Source organism: Podarcis raffonei, chromosome 10 (assembly GCF_027172205.1).
Source record: "Podarcis raffonei isolate rPodRaf1 chromosome 10, rPodRaf1.pri, whole genome shotgun sequence".
Lineage (NCBI taxonomy): Eukaryota > Metazoa > Chordata > Lepidosauria > Squamata > Lacertidae > Podarcis > Podarcis raffonei.
The window spans coordinates 32,771,211-32,786,283 of NC_070611.1; the positions used below are offsets into that span (position 1 = coordinate 32,771,211).

The window sequence follows — 15,073 nt, forward strand, 5'->3', positions numbered from 1 at the left end:
ATGGGCCCTACAACGTTCCATTTCCTTCAGTGGTGTTCTAATGCAATCTGAGATCACAGCAGGGAGCAGAGACTTCCCCTTGAGGAAAGTTACCTGTGCCTACCTTACCTTTGCTAGCTGACCTCCTCCCATAACTGACAAGCAGTTGCTAGCTGACCAGCAATTTATTTATTAACTTTGGATACCAGCTTTCATTTGTACACAGCATAAAAAATGCAAGATAAAAACACATAAAAATGAGAACAGCTTATCTATGCTAGCTGACCACCTCCCCTAGCTGATTAGCAGTTTCTAGCTGACCAGGAATTTGAGAGGTGAGGGAGAAGATGTATAATTGAGGAAAGAAGGGCACAGGAGGAAAAGGAGCTGGAGAAACCTGACACATGGTCTAGAGCCATGGTTCCCAATGTGGGGCACTCACACCACGGGGGGGGGGGGGGGCGGCAATTTGAGAATGAGTTAACAGTTAATGGCCTTTTAGGCTTCCTCCATGTGAATAGGAGTTCACTTTTTGAATAATAAGAATTAATATGTCACGGGGAGGGCATCAGGATTTTAGAGATGCTTAGGTGGGGCATGGCTAAAAAAGGTTGGGAAACACTGGTCTGGAGACTTATTTCTGTTGAGAGGAAGGGAGAGGGTGGAAACAAGCAGAGTTTGGGGAGGGCTGGGGAGGGAAGGGGCTTGTGGGAAGGTAAAGTTGCAATTGCTGCTGCTGCTGCTGCAGCAGCACCAGAACCTTACCCAAACCCAGAAGAGTGGACCAGGAAGACTGGAGAGTGAAAAAAGTGTGCTGGAATTTCATACACTGGTTTGAACCGAACAATTCAGTTTTTAGCAAGGACTCTCCGATTATTGTGGTATGATAATAGTGGCATCCTAATAATGCTTACCTCTGTTTGGACCATGTGGACTCTGTGAAGCCTCAGATCATGCACAGCCCCGTAAATATCAACCGAGTCTTTTGAGTCCAACTGCTGAAGAATTCGATCCAGTGCAATAAATGTGCCTGTTCTTCCAACTCCAGCACTGAAAAAGAATACAGAAACAGTGTGTCTCCTGATGTGCTGCTCCTCTTCCTCGTCTGGCTAGTAAGACACAGGAGGCTCAAGCTAAGCTCTCATTTGTATTCATTTCCATCATTTCCATCTTTTGTGTTTTAACTGAGAGAGAAGCAGGGAAACTTCCACCGGCAAAACGGTTGGAAGAATGATCTCTTGTTAGGTACACTTTGCACTTGGGGAAGACTTAAACTTCCAATTGGCTATCAGAAGTCCTACCTGTTCAATGAGTCTGGAAAGCAAATAAAAGGCAAATACTTTTTGATGCTCTCTTGCCCACCCCCAACCCAGTCTTCAAAGCACTGTTGCCCTGCTAATACCTGCAGTGTACTATGGTTGGTCCTGCACGGGGTGTTCGGTTGATATAATCTCGTACAGTTCTCACAAACTGGATGAGGGACTGGGTGGTTTCTGGTACACCATGGTCTGGCCACACCGTGTAATGGAACTGACGAATGAGTCTAGAGGAATCAAGCTGCTCTTCCTATAAGGTCAATTGAAGGCGGAGGGGAAAATTAGACATGGAAAGCAGACAATATACACCACTGTGTATCTCCGCTGAGTAGGCAGGTTCTCACACTGTACAGATAAGGGAGGTGTGGGGAACCTTTGGCCCTCCAGAGGTTGCTGAACCTCAACTCCCACCAGCCCAAGCAATCATGGTCAATGGCCACAGATGAAGGCAGATGTAGTTCAGCAACATATGGAGGGCCAAAGCTCACCCCACCCCCAGAGCTGAGGTAAGGGATGACACTTGGATTTTTATTTCAATTGTAAATAGCTCTCAGTCAGACCAGGAAACAAAAAACAGAGAAGGATCTGGCAGATAGGTAGGTATATTAAGTTTATGACACAGCAGCAACCAGGCCATATTTGCCACACACTAGTCAGATCTAACAGTTCAAAGAGTTAGCTGAAAGTTGGGTGCTTCATGCTGTGACAGTAGAATGATATCTGCATGCCTTTTCAAAACGCAAACATACTCTCATGTTGTTTCATTGTAATGTGAGAAACAACTTCCACAGAGCAGTTCTTACATGCCTACTCAGAAGTAACTTCCGTTTTGTTTAGTGAGACTTACTCCCAGGTAAATAAGTATCGGATTGGGGGACTCCTAGTCTTTAACTTCTGGCCCAAGGAACCAGTTGATTATTTAATACTCAGTCTCTGCCAGTGTAACTTTATTTTTGAGGAAAGCTTGCTAAAATAGTTATATTATACTTACACTGCAAACCTTAAACTCTCTTATTGTCCATTCTGGGAGTACTGACTCAGATAGCATCTGGACTATTAAGTCTCCATAATATAAGGAGTCCTGATCAAAGGGCCAGTAATGGTCACATTTCACCTAAAGAAACAAAGAAGAGTCTGCTTTTACTATCAGAAGAATAGATTTACTTTTATGCCTATATTCCCTTTGGTAATCAATAAACAAAAATGACAAAACATAACATCAGTTGATGTGAATTCTTTATATTTAACTTTAAAAGGCCCAGCAAATTATATACAATTATATACAATTACATGGATGGCACAAATTATGATGTATTCTCTTCTAGAAGCATAGTGCATATTTTATCAGGATGCAAATTACAACTGTAGAATGCTAGGGTGCTTTCAGACAGAGGGTTTTTAGTGCTGCCCACTCATTATTCTCCCACAGTAAGCCACGTAACTAGCCATGCTTCAACAGGTACATCCTGCTATCTTCTGTCATGTCAATGTTCACTCATTTCTTATGGGGAAAAGAGTAGCAATTTCACATTAAAATGACAGCTGTCCTGTGCACCAATAGCATTGCTGATCCACACCCTGCCTTCCTTCTGGAAGATAATCACATTAGCACACTGATCTGCCACTGGAGGACTAATGGCTCCAAGCCAGAAGGCTACTTGGATTAACTTCTGTAGATCTTTTCATGCATTTGTCGTGAAGCTCTTTACACGATGTGGAATGCAACATGTCCTGACCCTGGTTGGGTTATCTCAAGTGCTAGTGTGAGATATAGATACATATATGTAGTCAAGAAACAGGAAAGCTATTTACTCACCCGACCCTTCTCAACACATTGGGTTACCATGACAACATTGTGAACATTCTGTTCCCATGCCATTTTCCAGAAATCATCCTTTGTGCCGGGCAGAGGTCCTTGAGTTGCGATATATTCCCTGCGAAAATTATTGCCCTGCCAATTTAGAAACCTATGATTAGTTTAGATAGTGTCGTCGTATGCAGAGGCATCTTTCTTGGATAACTGGCTTTAAAGCACAGTGCTGAAGGTTGCTTTGAGGCTTGAGAGCAGTAAGGTGATTGGAGAAGAGAAAGAGAGAATGTGTCAGTGCATTAAATCACGGGGATCAAAAGGCACTGTACTCCAAGCACCATGCCGCAAAACAATACCATCCATTCCTCACCAGCCAATCGTCCTTGCCCTCTCAAGATCAACTCACACAATGCAAAACAGAGAATGATGCAAGGGGAGAGCAGGCTTTTCTTTAAAAGAGGCCTGAAGGACAAATAGCTCTAGGTTAAAAAAAAGACTAACGGTTTTGAAATTAAGAAACAACAGCAAGATTATGATCAAAGCCTATCCACTGATTCTTCCCAAGAAAAAGATTAAAAGTAAAGGTAAAGGTACCCCTGACCATTAGGTCCAGTCGCGGATGACTCTGGGGTTGTGGTGCTCATCTCACTCTATAGGCCGAGGGAGCCGGTGTTTGTCCACAGACAGCTTCCAGGTCATGTGGCCAGCATGACTAAGCCACTTCTGGCAAACCAGAGCAGTGCACGGAAACGTGGTTTATGTTCCTGACGGAGCGGTACCTATTTATCTACTTGCACTTGACGTGCTTCCGAACTGCTAGGTGGGCAGGAGCTGGAACTGAACAATGGGAGCTCACCCCGTTGTGGGGATTCGAGCCGCCGACCTTCTGATTGGCAAGCCCTAGGCTCTGTGGGTTAGACCACAGTAAATTCAGTTTACTATGGGAGATATTTATTAGCTCCTCTTGTTCATGTTATCTATATTGTACTAGGTCAGCCTTTACCAACCTGCTGCCCTCTGGCTGTTTCGGACTACAATTCCCATCAACCCCAGGCAGCACCGGCAATGGCAAGGGATGATGGGAATTGTACTACAAAGCACCTGGGGAGCACTGGCATGGCCATCAGACTCATTAGGTGAAATTGGCCCACCGGTCCCTATCTTGCCTACCTCATAGGTTCATTGTGAGAATAAAATGAGAGAAGGAGAACCATTATGCCAACAGAAGGATGGGCAGGATCAATAACCACAGAAATAATATCCTAAACTGGGATGTCATGGCAACAAAGTCACCCAATCAATTCATCAAGGTCTTCTGGAGTGTTCACAAATATAATTACAATAGATGACAGAGTGAAAATCTTAACATTGATTGTTCACAACAGTATAGCTCATTGTCCTTCAGCCTTGGGTCTCTGAATCCCCCATGATTGGCTAAGCAGTTTGAGGATGATGGGAGATGCTGTCCCAACAATACAGGGGAACCCATGGTTGAAGAACACTGATCTACCTTATGAGAGGAAAGTAAAACGTAAATGTGACTTAGGAAAACACTAATACAGGGATTAAAAACAAGATCACAGGTTGTGGGAGGTAGATAGACCACCATGGATAGGACATTATTTGGTGATCTATGGATCTGGAGGCATTTTGCCATTTATGACAAATGAGAGTGTAATCTTTGCCAGTTGTGCTTTAATGTAAGATATGCATGCTTTCAAGATTAAATACAATTTCGGGCACTGTGTGCCAAACTGTGGAACCTCTACAGACAGGTACAACTAAGACAGAGATATTTAAAAAGTTGTTCTTGGCTGATTCTAATGCTGCTCACACAAAGCTACAGAAAGCCCAGAAAATGGCCTTAAGTGATTACTGAATTTCAATTCTATGGCAGCCTGCCAGGCGCAATTTTCAAATTTGGATTGTAAGTATAACTGAGCTGAGTATGAGGATTAGAGGTTTGTGAACTTGAGTAAAGATTGCTGTCAAATACCCAATTTTTAAAAGGGCTGTAAAAAGGAAGCACGGAGTCACTTACTGGGATGTAGCTTGCATTGATATAGTCAGAGCATGGGTCATCATCTACATTTGAAAGTTTTACTCTCGTCGTGTCGTCTGTGGAAGAGATTCATTGCAAAAACATTTTCACTATAGGTTCCCTTAATTTTAATAAATGCATAACGATGAATAAGTACTGACAGTCAAGGTGTGACTCTAAATATTCAATTGTATGCAGCAATGATGGTCCATATTTATTCAGTATGTTTCATCTAGGCATGCTAGAAATGGGGGCCTGGAATTTCTTAACTGGGAGACAAATCATGCTGATAACTCTAAAGATTAAACAAAAAATGCATTAGGTTATTAATTTTTTAAAAAAATTCACAAAGTTTTCACCTCCCCAAAATCACTAGTGGCTGAGGTTCTGGTAAATAACAAAAATGGTAAAACTCCATACAATATTGTGAGGATGGAAAAGCCTTTTTCTTTGCTTTTGCTTCCAAGGCTGCTCTGAATTTGCCCCATTATCAGAGCCAGGAATGAGGCTGGGTGCAAGCCAGAATTTGCAGCATATGAGAGCAACATGGAACTATGGAAAGTAATACCCAAGAGTGAAGAGGACAATTGGCTAATTTGACATTATTTTGCATCCAAGCAATTTCTCTTCTGTGTTGACCGCACACCTATGGTTCCCTATGAGGAATTAGCATAGGAGAGACTTGAGTCCCATTTGACTTGCAGGTGTAGTGAGCAAGCACAACTGGGATTTATAAACCCCAGTGGGCAGCAACAGTTGGCAGGTGGTGTAGGCAGGGAATAGCGCTGCATCTGGCTTCTGAATGGAGAGTGCTACTGCCGCTTACCAAGAGGAAGAGGGGTGAGGCAGCAGGAGTGTTGGACTGCCTCCATTGCCCCACCCACACTGAGCTCTTCATGCCTTGTTCCTCCCCCTTGGTAAGTGGCAGTGATACTGTTCATTCAGAAGCCAGTCGAACAATGCTGCCCTGCCCAACTGCTGTTAGCAGCAGATATCTAAACCCCAAATCTGTGCTATCATAGAAGGAATAGACCCTCATTAGAAAGGATAGTTATTCTGTGTCCTGAAACTATAAGGATCTACAGCTGGCACCCCCAACTTTCGGCCCTCCAGATGTTTTGGACTACAATTCCCATCATCCCTGACTACTAGTCCTGTTAGCTAGGGATCATGGGAGTTGTAGGCCAAAACATTTGGAGGGCTACAGGTTGGGGATGCCTGATCTACAGCATATTTTCTTCCAGTGTATGCTCACCTCTACCACACAGAACTATCCTCTTCATCAGGGGTGGCCAACTCCCAAGAGACTGTGATCTACTCACAGAATTAAAAACTGGCAGTGATCTACCCCCTTTTGGGGGGTTCAGGTTGTTGAGCTTTTTTTAGGAAGGAGGAAATTCAAGCCTAAGCTCAAGGGAGAAAGGGGAACAGCCACTCACCAACAGATCGCTGGGGAAACAAACATCCTCAACTGAGTAAACTCTGTCTTCCATTCTGCAGATTGTGCAAAAATGGAGGGCGGGGTGAGGGGGCGGGGCTGGATTCTATTTTACCTACACTAAGGAAAGGGACCCAGTGATTGACTGCAATCTACCAAAACCTCCCGGGATCTACCAGTAGATCGTGATCACCTGTTGGACATCCCTGCTCTTCATGGTTATTTAAGAACAACCATTTAGTATAATGGTCATTTAGGGGATAAAGGCTTCCTGGGCCTTTAACAGTTGTGTAGAAGAAGGAATTTAAACATGAAAGTCACACCTGCAGAATTTCTCCCTGTTAACACAACAATTAAAGGTGGAGGAATCTTGTCCTCATTTTTATCTGGCTGCCCTCTCTTTTGGTGAAATATAGTAGTTGAAAACTCTCAGAAGCACGATGCAGAAATATGGGTTTGGAAAGTAATTCTTACAGGCAAATATACTGGGAATTATTCCAACTGGCTGCAAAACCTCTGATTAGCTAAGGCAGGAATTGACAATATAGAGGAAATATACATGTAGATTTTTAGATGTGTCATCAGGCTATTTCTTTTGTATCTTATATAATGGACAATTTTATAACAAAGCCAGAGAACCAGGATTCAGTGTTCCTTGGGTTTGTGCAAGAACATCTCCATGTGTTCTGGTGTTTTCTTTTTCCTGACTGCAGTTCTTCATACTACTGGATGGCTATACTGGATGGCTTTGGAGCAGCTTTCAGGTTCCAGATTTTGAGTTTCTTGGGACACTGCTTTAGGCAGCAGAAGGTACAAGAGGGTGCAAGGAGGGGAGAAATGATGATGGGCTGATTCTTCCATGACTCCAAGATCAAGGAAGAGAGATGGAGGAGCCGTTAGCATATAGACATGCCCAGCTGTTGAGGTTTCACATTGCACAAAAGTCTTCTGGAGGCACAGCAGCAAATGAAAAATGTATTTCATTGCAGCCATAAAAATTGGTTGCATTCTTCATTGTCCTCTTATTACCTTTTAGCAAGCAAGTAATATGATAAGCTTGCCCGATTAGGATTTCCCACAAAACCTCTATTCCTGGACAGAGTGGAGACATATGACCATGTTTTTGTAGATTAAAATTAGATCTTCTGTCCCCAGTTCTTTTCTCAAACAAGTCTGCATTTATGGGACAGGACACTTGCTTGTGCGAAGCTGAGATGCGGACTTCACCATGGGGCCAAATTCTGTTACAACACTGTAGCCCAGATTTTTGTCTCCAAAGATTCATCACTGGATACATTGGGTACTACTTTTATTAACAGCTGAAAGTAAAACCCTCCCACATGAAATTATACTAAAAACGGAAATGTTGCTTGAGAAGTTTCGTAGCTTTGCAATATCTTCTCTCTGATCTCTTAAACTGACCCTTCAAAAAGATGTCATGGAAGGTTCGGTTGACACCTTCACCAGTTAAGATGAGGGAGGCTGTTCCTCTTATCTTGGCTATTTGACTTGGGAGTCCTCGCTGTCCCAGTACATGTTCCCAAAACATGAGAGAGTATACTATGGAGATCCTGTTTTTATTGCTATTCTCTTCTCTGCATGTTGCAGTAGAGTTCTTAGAGTTTGTAGATGAAAAAAACACATGCACTCTTTGAAAACGCATCCTACTTTCACTTGTTCTGTGTTCTAAAGTCATGGACCATTAATCTTTCTGTGGACTTTAAATTTATTCTGATAGATAAAAGAAAAATCTACTGCCTACCAAATCAGTAATGCTGGTTGAGTGATTTATGGACGTATTAGAAAAGGTTTGGTTTCTGGTTTTTTTGAGCAAATACTAAACTCGGCTGTTTGTCTTTTGGCTGATCACATAAAACCAACCATGCATGCAAAGGTTGCTATTTATTGCTACATCTGCCTACCATCAACAGTGACAATTCAGCAAAATTGCTTTAACGGCTGAAGCCTTTCATAACCAAGATGAACATTATTAGTCACTGCACTTTGGGTGCGAAGTGAGAGAGTTCTCTCATTATGCGACCTGCAGTATGAATATCAAAGGGTAAGACCCCTTGATGGGAGTGGTGCTTTTCTGCCAGGTAGAAGTACTGGGGTGAAGGATATACCACATTTCCTGTCTCTCTTATTCTTGCTGAAAAGATGTAGGAAGAGAAAAAGAAAAGGCTTGCATCCAGCAGGAAACTTACAGGGCAATATATTATTGTATCGATTTTTCCCTCTGTTCTCTGGCAAAAGTGCTATGTCACACAATTGGTTTCGACCCACATCCTTTAGATCCTGTAAAATCCAAAAGAAAGAAAAGGGGAGATGAAAATGGTTAAATTATATTAATATATGGTCTCTATAGCACATCAGCTATCCAGGACTAAAGGATGGAAACAGATGTGTGATTGAATTCAAGCAGTTCTGGATTTGTGCCAAGAACCAAGTGGTTCAAGCCTTTGATCCTCACCTCTCCAAGGCAATTTCTAGTGCTAAGCTACTATACAATAGAGCCACTTCTCATCATGCCAGATGAGTCTGTTGCTTAGAAACTTGGGAACTTGCTTAAATGAATGCAAATAATAAAGACTTTGGAGGCTGACATGCAATGTACTCATATTGTCCATAGAGGATCAATCTGGAAATCACAAGAAAGGAATGTGATGTTCCACTCGCCCTGCCCTGCCACCCCCCGCCATAGGCAACTGGTTGGCCTCTGTGAGAACAGGATGCTGCAGAAGATGGGCATGATCCAGGATGGCTCTTCTTAATTGGATTGACACGCCTGAGGGCGATGTACATAGATGGATGAGCTGCACTGCTCAGAGACCCAGTGAATGCCAACCAAGAGTGGAAAAGCACCATTTATACATACTGTTGGGTACTGCAAAGGAGAAACAGCAGAGAGGGAACAAACCAGGAGGAACAAATAGTGCACAGTAATATTCAGCAGCCACTTCAGGTCAAAATGCTGATATAAACAGTTTGTGTTAGTTGCTGAAAACTGTTGAGCAAGGACCCCAAAATGGCACCTGCATTTTTTAGCCTAGGCCCTAGAGCCCTATTCCACTGATACCTCCCGCTGGCACCTGCTGCTATCTATGTCATGTCCCTTTCCATCTTGATTCCCAGTATACCTGAAGGAGTTTCTCCACTCCATCGTTCTGCCCGGATGCTGAGGTCCAGCGCCAAGGGCCTTCTGGCGGTTCCCTCGCTGCGAAAAGCAAAGCTACAGGGAACCAGGCAGAGGGCCTTCTCGGTAGTGGCGCCCGCCTTGTGGAACACCCTTCCATCAGATGTCAAAGAGAACTACCTGACATTTAGAAGACATCTGAAGGGAAGTTTTTAATGTGTGACATTTTAATGTCTTTTTAATCTTTGTTGGAAACCGCCCAGAGTGGCTGGGGAAACCCAGCCAGATGGGCGGGGTACAAATAATAAAATTATTATTATTATTATTATTATTATTATTATTATTATTATTATTATTCCCAAACAATGCAACGTTTTCTCCCTGTGTATGTCAACCGCCACTGATCCGGTCTCCTTTAATATGACTGGTCTTGAGTCAATGCATTGTGAATGATAGCCAGATGTACCAAAACAGCCCATTCTTTTCACTCTGATTGGTCCTTACCTCATATTCCTTTGACAGGAGGTAGTTTGAGTCTGCTTGTAGTTTGGTGAAGTGCATTTCAAACTGACTGACTTTTACTGGGCTAAAACATTCAAAGCAGGGCATGGGGAGGGGCAAGGAGAGAAAGAAAACACCATATGTTAACACATTATTAAAACAAAGAGCCAGTATTTTCCAATGCAGTAGAAAGGATGACTTAGCATTGGCTCTTACCTGGACACTTTCCGGCTCCTTCAGGTTATTTGGAAAGAAAGAAAAAGAAAGAAAAGGTCAGATGGTGATTAGAAAGACTGCATTGTCCAATGATGCCAAGGCAAGCACTTTGACCTTACCCTTTTTGTCCCAAGTTCAGGTGAACAGAGAGCGGTCTGTCCCTGCGAATACTCATTCTCACCGTTGGTCTTTCATGGCCACTACTGCAACACAAGAAGTTGTCAAGTGTTTGTTACATCTAGAGCCCTAGTGAGGGAGATATGTTGTTTTGCCCTGCCAGGACAGCCACCTCCTATGGCCAAAAGCAAATTATGTCTGTTACAAGAACAATTCAAGACTGAATCATTGCAACATCACACTCCTCTATTTTTCTGTGTGATGCTGCTGCTTTGCACATGATGCATCTCCTCTTCAAAGCACAGTACAGTGGTACCTCAGGTTACATACGCTTCAGGTTACATATGCTTCAGGTTACAGACTCTGCTAACCCAGAAATAGTACCTCGGGTTAAGAACTTTGCTTCAGGATGAGAACAGAAATCGTGCTCCGGTGGCGCGGCAGCAGCAGCGGGAGGCCCCATTAGCTAAAGTGGTGCTTCAGATTACGAGCAGTTTCAGGTTAAGAATGGACCTCCAGAACGAATTAAGTACTTAACCCGAGGTACCGCTGTATCAGCATTAAGGCTGCAATCCTGCTCCTACTTTCATTGACCAATAAATATTATAGCATATCTATCTGCCATTCAAGATTCAAATACACACACACACACACACACACACACACACACACACAGAGAGAGAGAGAGAGAGAGACAGCGCTTAGGACCTACTGAGGAATAGCTTCAAAAGGTGCAACTATAAAATCGTAGGTCTCGCATTTAGAGCACCTGTCATAAAGTGAAATTTACATTGCATGATGAATAAGTTTACATTTATTCTTTCTGGCGCCAGAAAGAAAGAAACGTGAATTTCTACTCACTTTGCTTTTCGTCTGCAGACAAGCAATGCAGTGACAGCCACCAGCATAATTATTAGGAACAGACCAGCACTCACCCCTTCGACAACTCCAAGTGAGGGCTCTGAAACAATTGTATACACAGATCAGACTTAGAGTTTTAAAGTTAGAAGAAAGGTCATGATATAATAGTCAATGTCTACCTTTTGCTGTTTTCCGATACAATTCCTAGCAAGGATCTGCACATGCAAACACATGCGCGTGCACACACAATGGGACAATTTGGACCAATTAGAATTATGTAACTATTAGAAACACTGCCAGTTTGCTTATACTGTTGTTGTTATTTCAGTTTGCAGTTTCAGCAAACGTAAGAAAAGCCCTGCTGGATCTGCCTCAAAGGCCCATTTTGTCGAGCATCCTGCGGTTAGAGTGGCCAACCAGAAACCTAAGGGAAGTTTGCAAGCAGGACCTGCATAAAACAACACTCTCCCCTCCCCATGGGTCCCAGCAGCAGGCATTCAGAAGCATATTGTCTCCAACTGCGGAGGGAGAACATAGCAATCAGGGTTAGCGATAGCTAAATCCTTCATTTTCAAAGGGTAGTATTCTGTCAGTTACCAAAGCTGAGGACAAACAGCAGAAGAGGGGTTGTTACTTTCATCTCCTGTTTTATCTCCCTACCTGTGGTTCCAAACAAATGGTAATGCACAGGCATACTGCCTCCAGCAGTGAACATAGCCAGCACAACATTTTTTAAATTTATAAACCAACCTGTGACCATTTGGTCAAACCGCAATATAGAAACTCCTGAATGAATGAGTAGCTAAAAAAAATAAAAGTGTGTGTGTGTGAGGGGGGGATAACTGTGTTAAAAATAAACATTCTAGTGCTGAACCCATATTATTTCAGGTTTCAAAAGTACTGTAATTCTGAAATGCAGAAAATGCTTAAATAAAAAAGGAGCGATGAAAATGAAATCCTTAAAGCAAAACAATATAAAACTTTATGAGTCCCAGTCAGCTCTGGCTGAAATTAAACCATGCTTTGAGACTTGCAGATCATCTTCTGATGACCCATCCCTATCAAGAGGCAGGCTTCCACATTCTCCTCAACAGCAGACACTCTCCAGAGATTCATCAAAGGCGGCTTGCTACAGAGTCTCCAACTGAAGACAGCATGAACCATGTTGCTTACAGGTTCTCATTAAATAGCAGTGGCTGAATCAGCCTTCTAAATGGATGGATTTGACTAAAGTCACTTTTGGCCAAGATAGAGCTCTACAAATCCCTTCCTGCTGTCTTTTGTCTCCATCAAATGCTCAGGTTTTAGATACCTTGAAATGCTTCATAGGTAGGAGGGGAAACTGACCTGACTCGGTAACAATTGGCAAAGAGAAATAGGTATCAGAGAATAGGGGTTCAGGAAGTTCCTTCAGGTCTTCTTTGAAGAGTTGTGTGAAAGCCCGGATGCTGATCCTGGAAAGGAAGGGAATGGTTTTTAAAATTAGATTTCCCTGGGATGTATAATTTACAATGATAGTCCTAAATGGAAGGAAGCATTTGAATTATTAAGGGTTATAGGAATACTGATTATTAAACCAGGGCTGGGGAACCTGTGGCTCTCCAGATGTTGATGGACTACAACACCCATGATCCTTGACCAAAAGCCACGTGGCTGGGACTGAGGCCAATGAAATCTGGAGGGCCAAACGACCCCAGTTCTGTATTAAAGGCTACACAAAGTAGTAAGACATACAAAGCCAGGCTTCTAACCTGTCACTACTTGTAATTTACTAGTAATTTCCATCTCCTACTGCTTTTGAGTGATGCAAAAGCTAGCCAGAAACCATCTGTAATGTGCCCATATTGGGCCAAGGCCACTACACTTTGAAGTGTGGGGACGGAGAAGTTTTAACGCTTCCCATCCTCTCCTCTGTGTACTTTCCTCAACTTAAATTACCGGTACCCCACATTCAGAGCTACTATTAGCTGCAGTGGTAGTGTTGGGATACAGGGCCTGTATTGCAGCAAGAGGTCAGCAAAGCTGTTTTGTTACTCTCAGTTTCTGATATTTCCAAGTCTAAATTAAGTTCTCCACATATCTACATCAGTTTGCACACATGCATGCATACGCACACTAAAAGTCCTAATGGAAATTTATCAACATTCCAGTGTGAATTTCTCCTAACGCACACATTTTTGCAAAGCATTTCCCTGAATATAATGCATCTTTGTATGTCATTTCCACAAATATCTGTGTTTTTATGCCCTTTTTACCCTAAGGCATTTTACATTTTACTTGACTGGAGAAGTGCGATTTTTGAAAAAATGCTGCGTTTTGATTTTCATATTGTTTTGGAAAGTGTAGATTGGGGAAGACATCGCCTCCAAATGAAAACTTCATCAAATTTCTCTTCCATTCCTAATTGTACCTACTTTCCTCTTATTCTACAGCCATTAGCAACTTCAGACTATTTGTGCGTGTGTGATTTAAATAAGGGAAACTGTTAGAAAGAGTTAAGCCTGCTTTTCTAGCACTGCGAGCTTAATACAATCCCTCTGTGGTTTCTTTTTTGTAAATAAAAGGGCTTTGAGCAATCCAGTCATGGATCTTCTGAGTTCTCTGCAGTTTCGCTCCTAATAATTTAAGAAAGGAAGGAATGCAAAAACCTACGATGCTTCTGACATTTTGCGCTTAACCCCTCCCCCACTTTTTCTTATGAATTCCTTGCACCTTAATCATACTGCTTGATCTCTATGCTGCATACAGTGCTTCAGATAGTTTGCTAAATCACAATGCAGAACCTGGCCTTTGTCTTTGGATATGTTGATCACAAACTGCACAGGGCATTTTGTAATCTACAAATGCTCCCTGCTTGTTTTAGGGGATAGTCTTGCAAGCAAGCTCAAAAAGCCCTTTGAACATAGTCAGAGGAAATGCATTATAACAAAAGTTTTGCAATGACCTGTAAGAGAGTGGGAGACATGCTGGCCCATTTTGCACTGAGACTAATGCACACTTAAGAGATGAAAGAAACCACATATGATTAGTCTCACTACCCAGTGGGCAGTGTTGCTTATTTTGCTTTATCATTGTCAATTCTCAGTCAAAGTTGGCTACATAATACATTTGGAAAACTGGGTCCACCTTCTAAAGAACTGGCACTCTGATTCTGAAGTTCTGCATTATGATGACTAATATTGTTTTGGCAGAGAGTTTGGTGTACTTATCCTAAATACGTATTAGTTGGCACAGCAAACCTAAGTTCTGGGCTGTAACGGATTATTCAGCAGCCCCATACTAATAGGTAGACCCTGGTTAGTAACTCCACACTCCATCAGAAAATGAAGAAAGAAAACATTGTACATTTATACCTGTTTTTAAACTGGAACAATGGCAAAGTTATCCAACTGGTAATACTTTTATGAGATCATTTTTCTAGTCTGAGAATTTCAGAGAAAATCTTACCATAGACAGTAGTTTAAATAGGCTAGTAAAAACTCAGACCCTACAAGGTTGGAGTTTTTTCTCGCAAGTGAACAGGATTTATGATAGGGAGGGGAAAGTGGAAAAATAATTTGATCATGATTTTTGGACCATTTGAGTTTGGCCACTGGTCTTACGCTGACAAAAGAGTCTAGTATATTTTGCCCACAATTTCAAAAGTATCCATCATGTG

General features: G+C 42.3%; 1 protein-coding gene across 2 annotated transcripts in view; it reads right to left on the reverse strand.

Annotated features, from left to right (window-relative positions):
- PTPRB (protein tyrosine phosphatase receptor type B) overlaps nt 1-15,073 on the reverse strand; it is an 81,455-nt gene that overhangs the window by 6,972 nt on the left and 59,410 nt on the right. Inside the window, exons 22-32 of one of the 2 annotated variants that reach the window (XM_053407104.1) lie at nt 12,763-12,869; nt 11,416-11,515; nt 10,557-10,640; nt 10,438-10,455; nt 10,225-10,306; nt 8,792-8,882; nt 5,147-5,223; nt 3,112-3,246; nt 2,287-2,409; nt 1,382-1,545; nt 894-1,029 (exon numbers count right to left, since the gene is read on the reverse strand). In XM_053407104.1, the coding sequence (XP_053263079.1) occupies nt 894-1,029; nt 1,382-1,545; nt 2,287-2,409; nt 3,112-3,246; nt 5,147-5,223; nt 8,792-8,882; nt 10,225-10,306; nt 10,438-10,455; nt 10,557-10,640; nt 11,416-11,515; nt 12,763-12,869 (1,117 nt within the window). Of the gene's footprint in view, nt 1-893; nt 1,030-1,381; nt 1,546-2,286; nt 2,410-3,111; nt 3,247-5,146; nt 5,224-8,791; nt 8,883-10,224; nt 10,307-10,437; nt 10,456-10,536; nt 10,641-11,415; nt 11,516-12,762; nt 12,870-15,073 lie in introns of those variants that run through there. The other variant, XM_053407103.1, reaches the window with a different exon arrangement.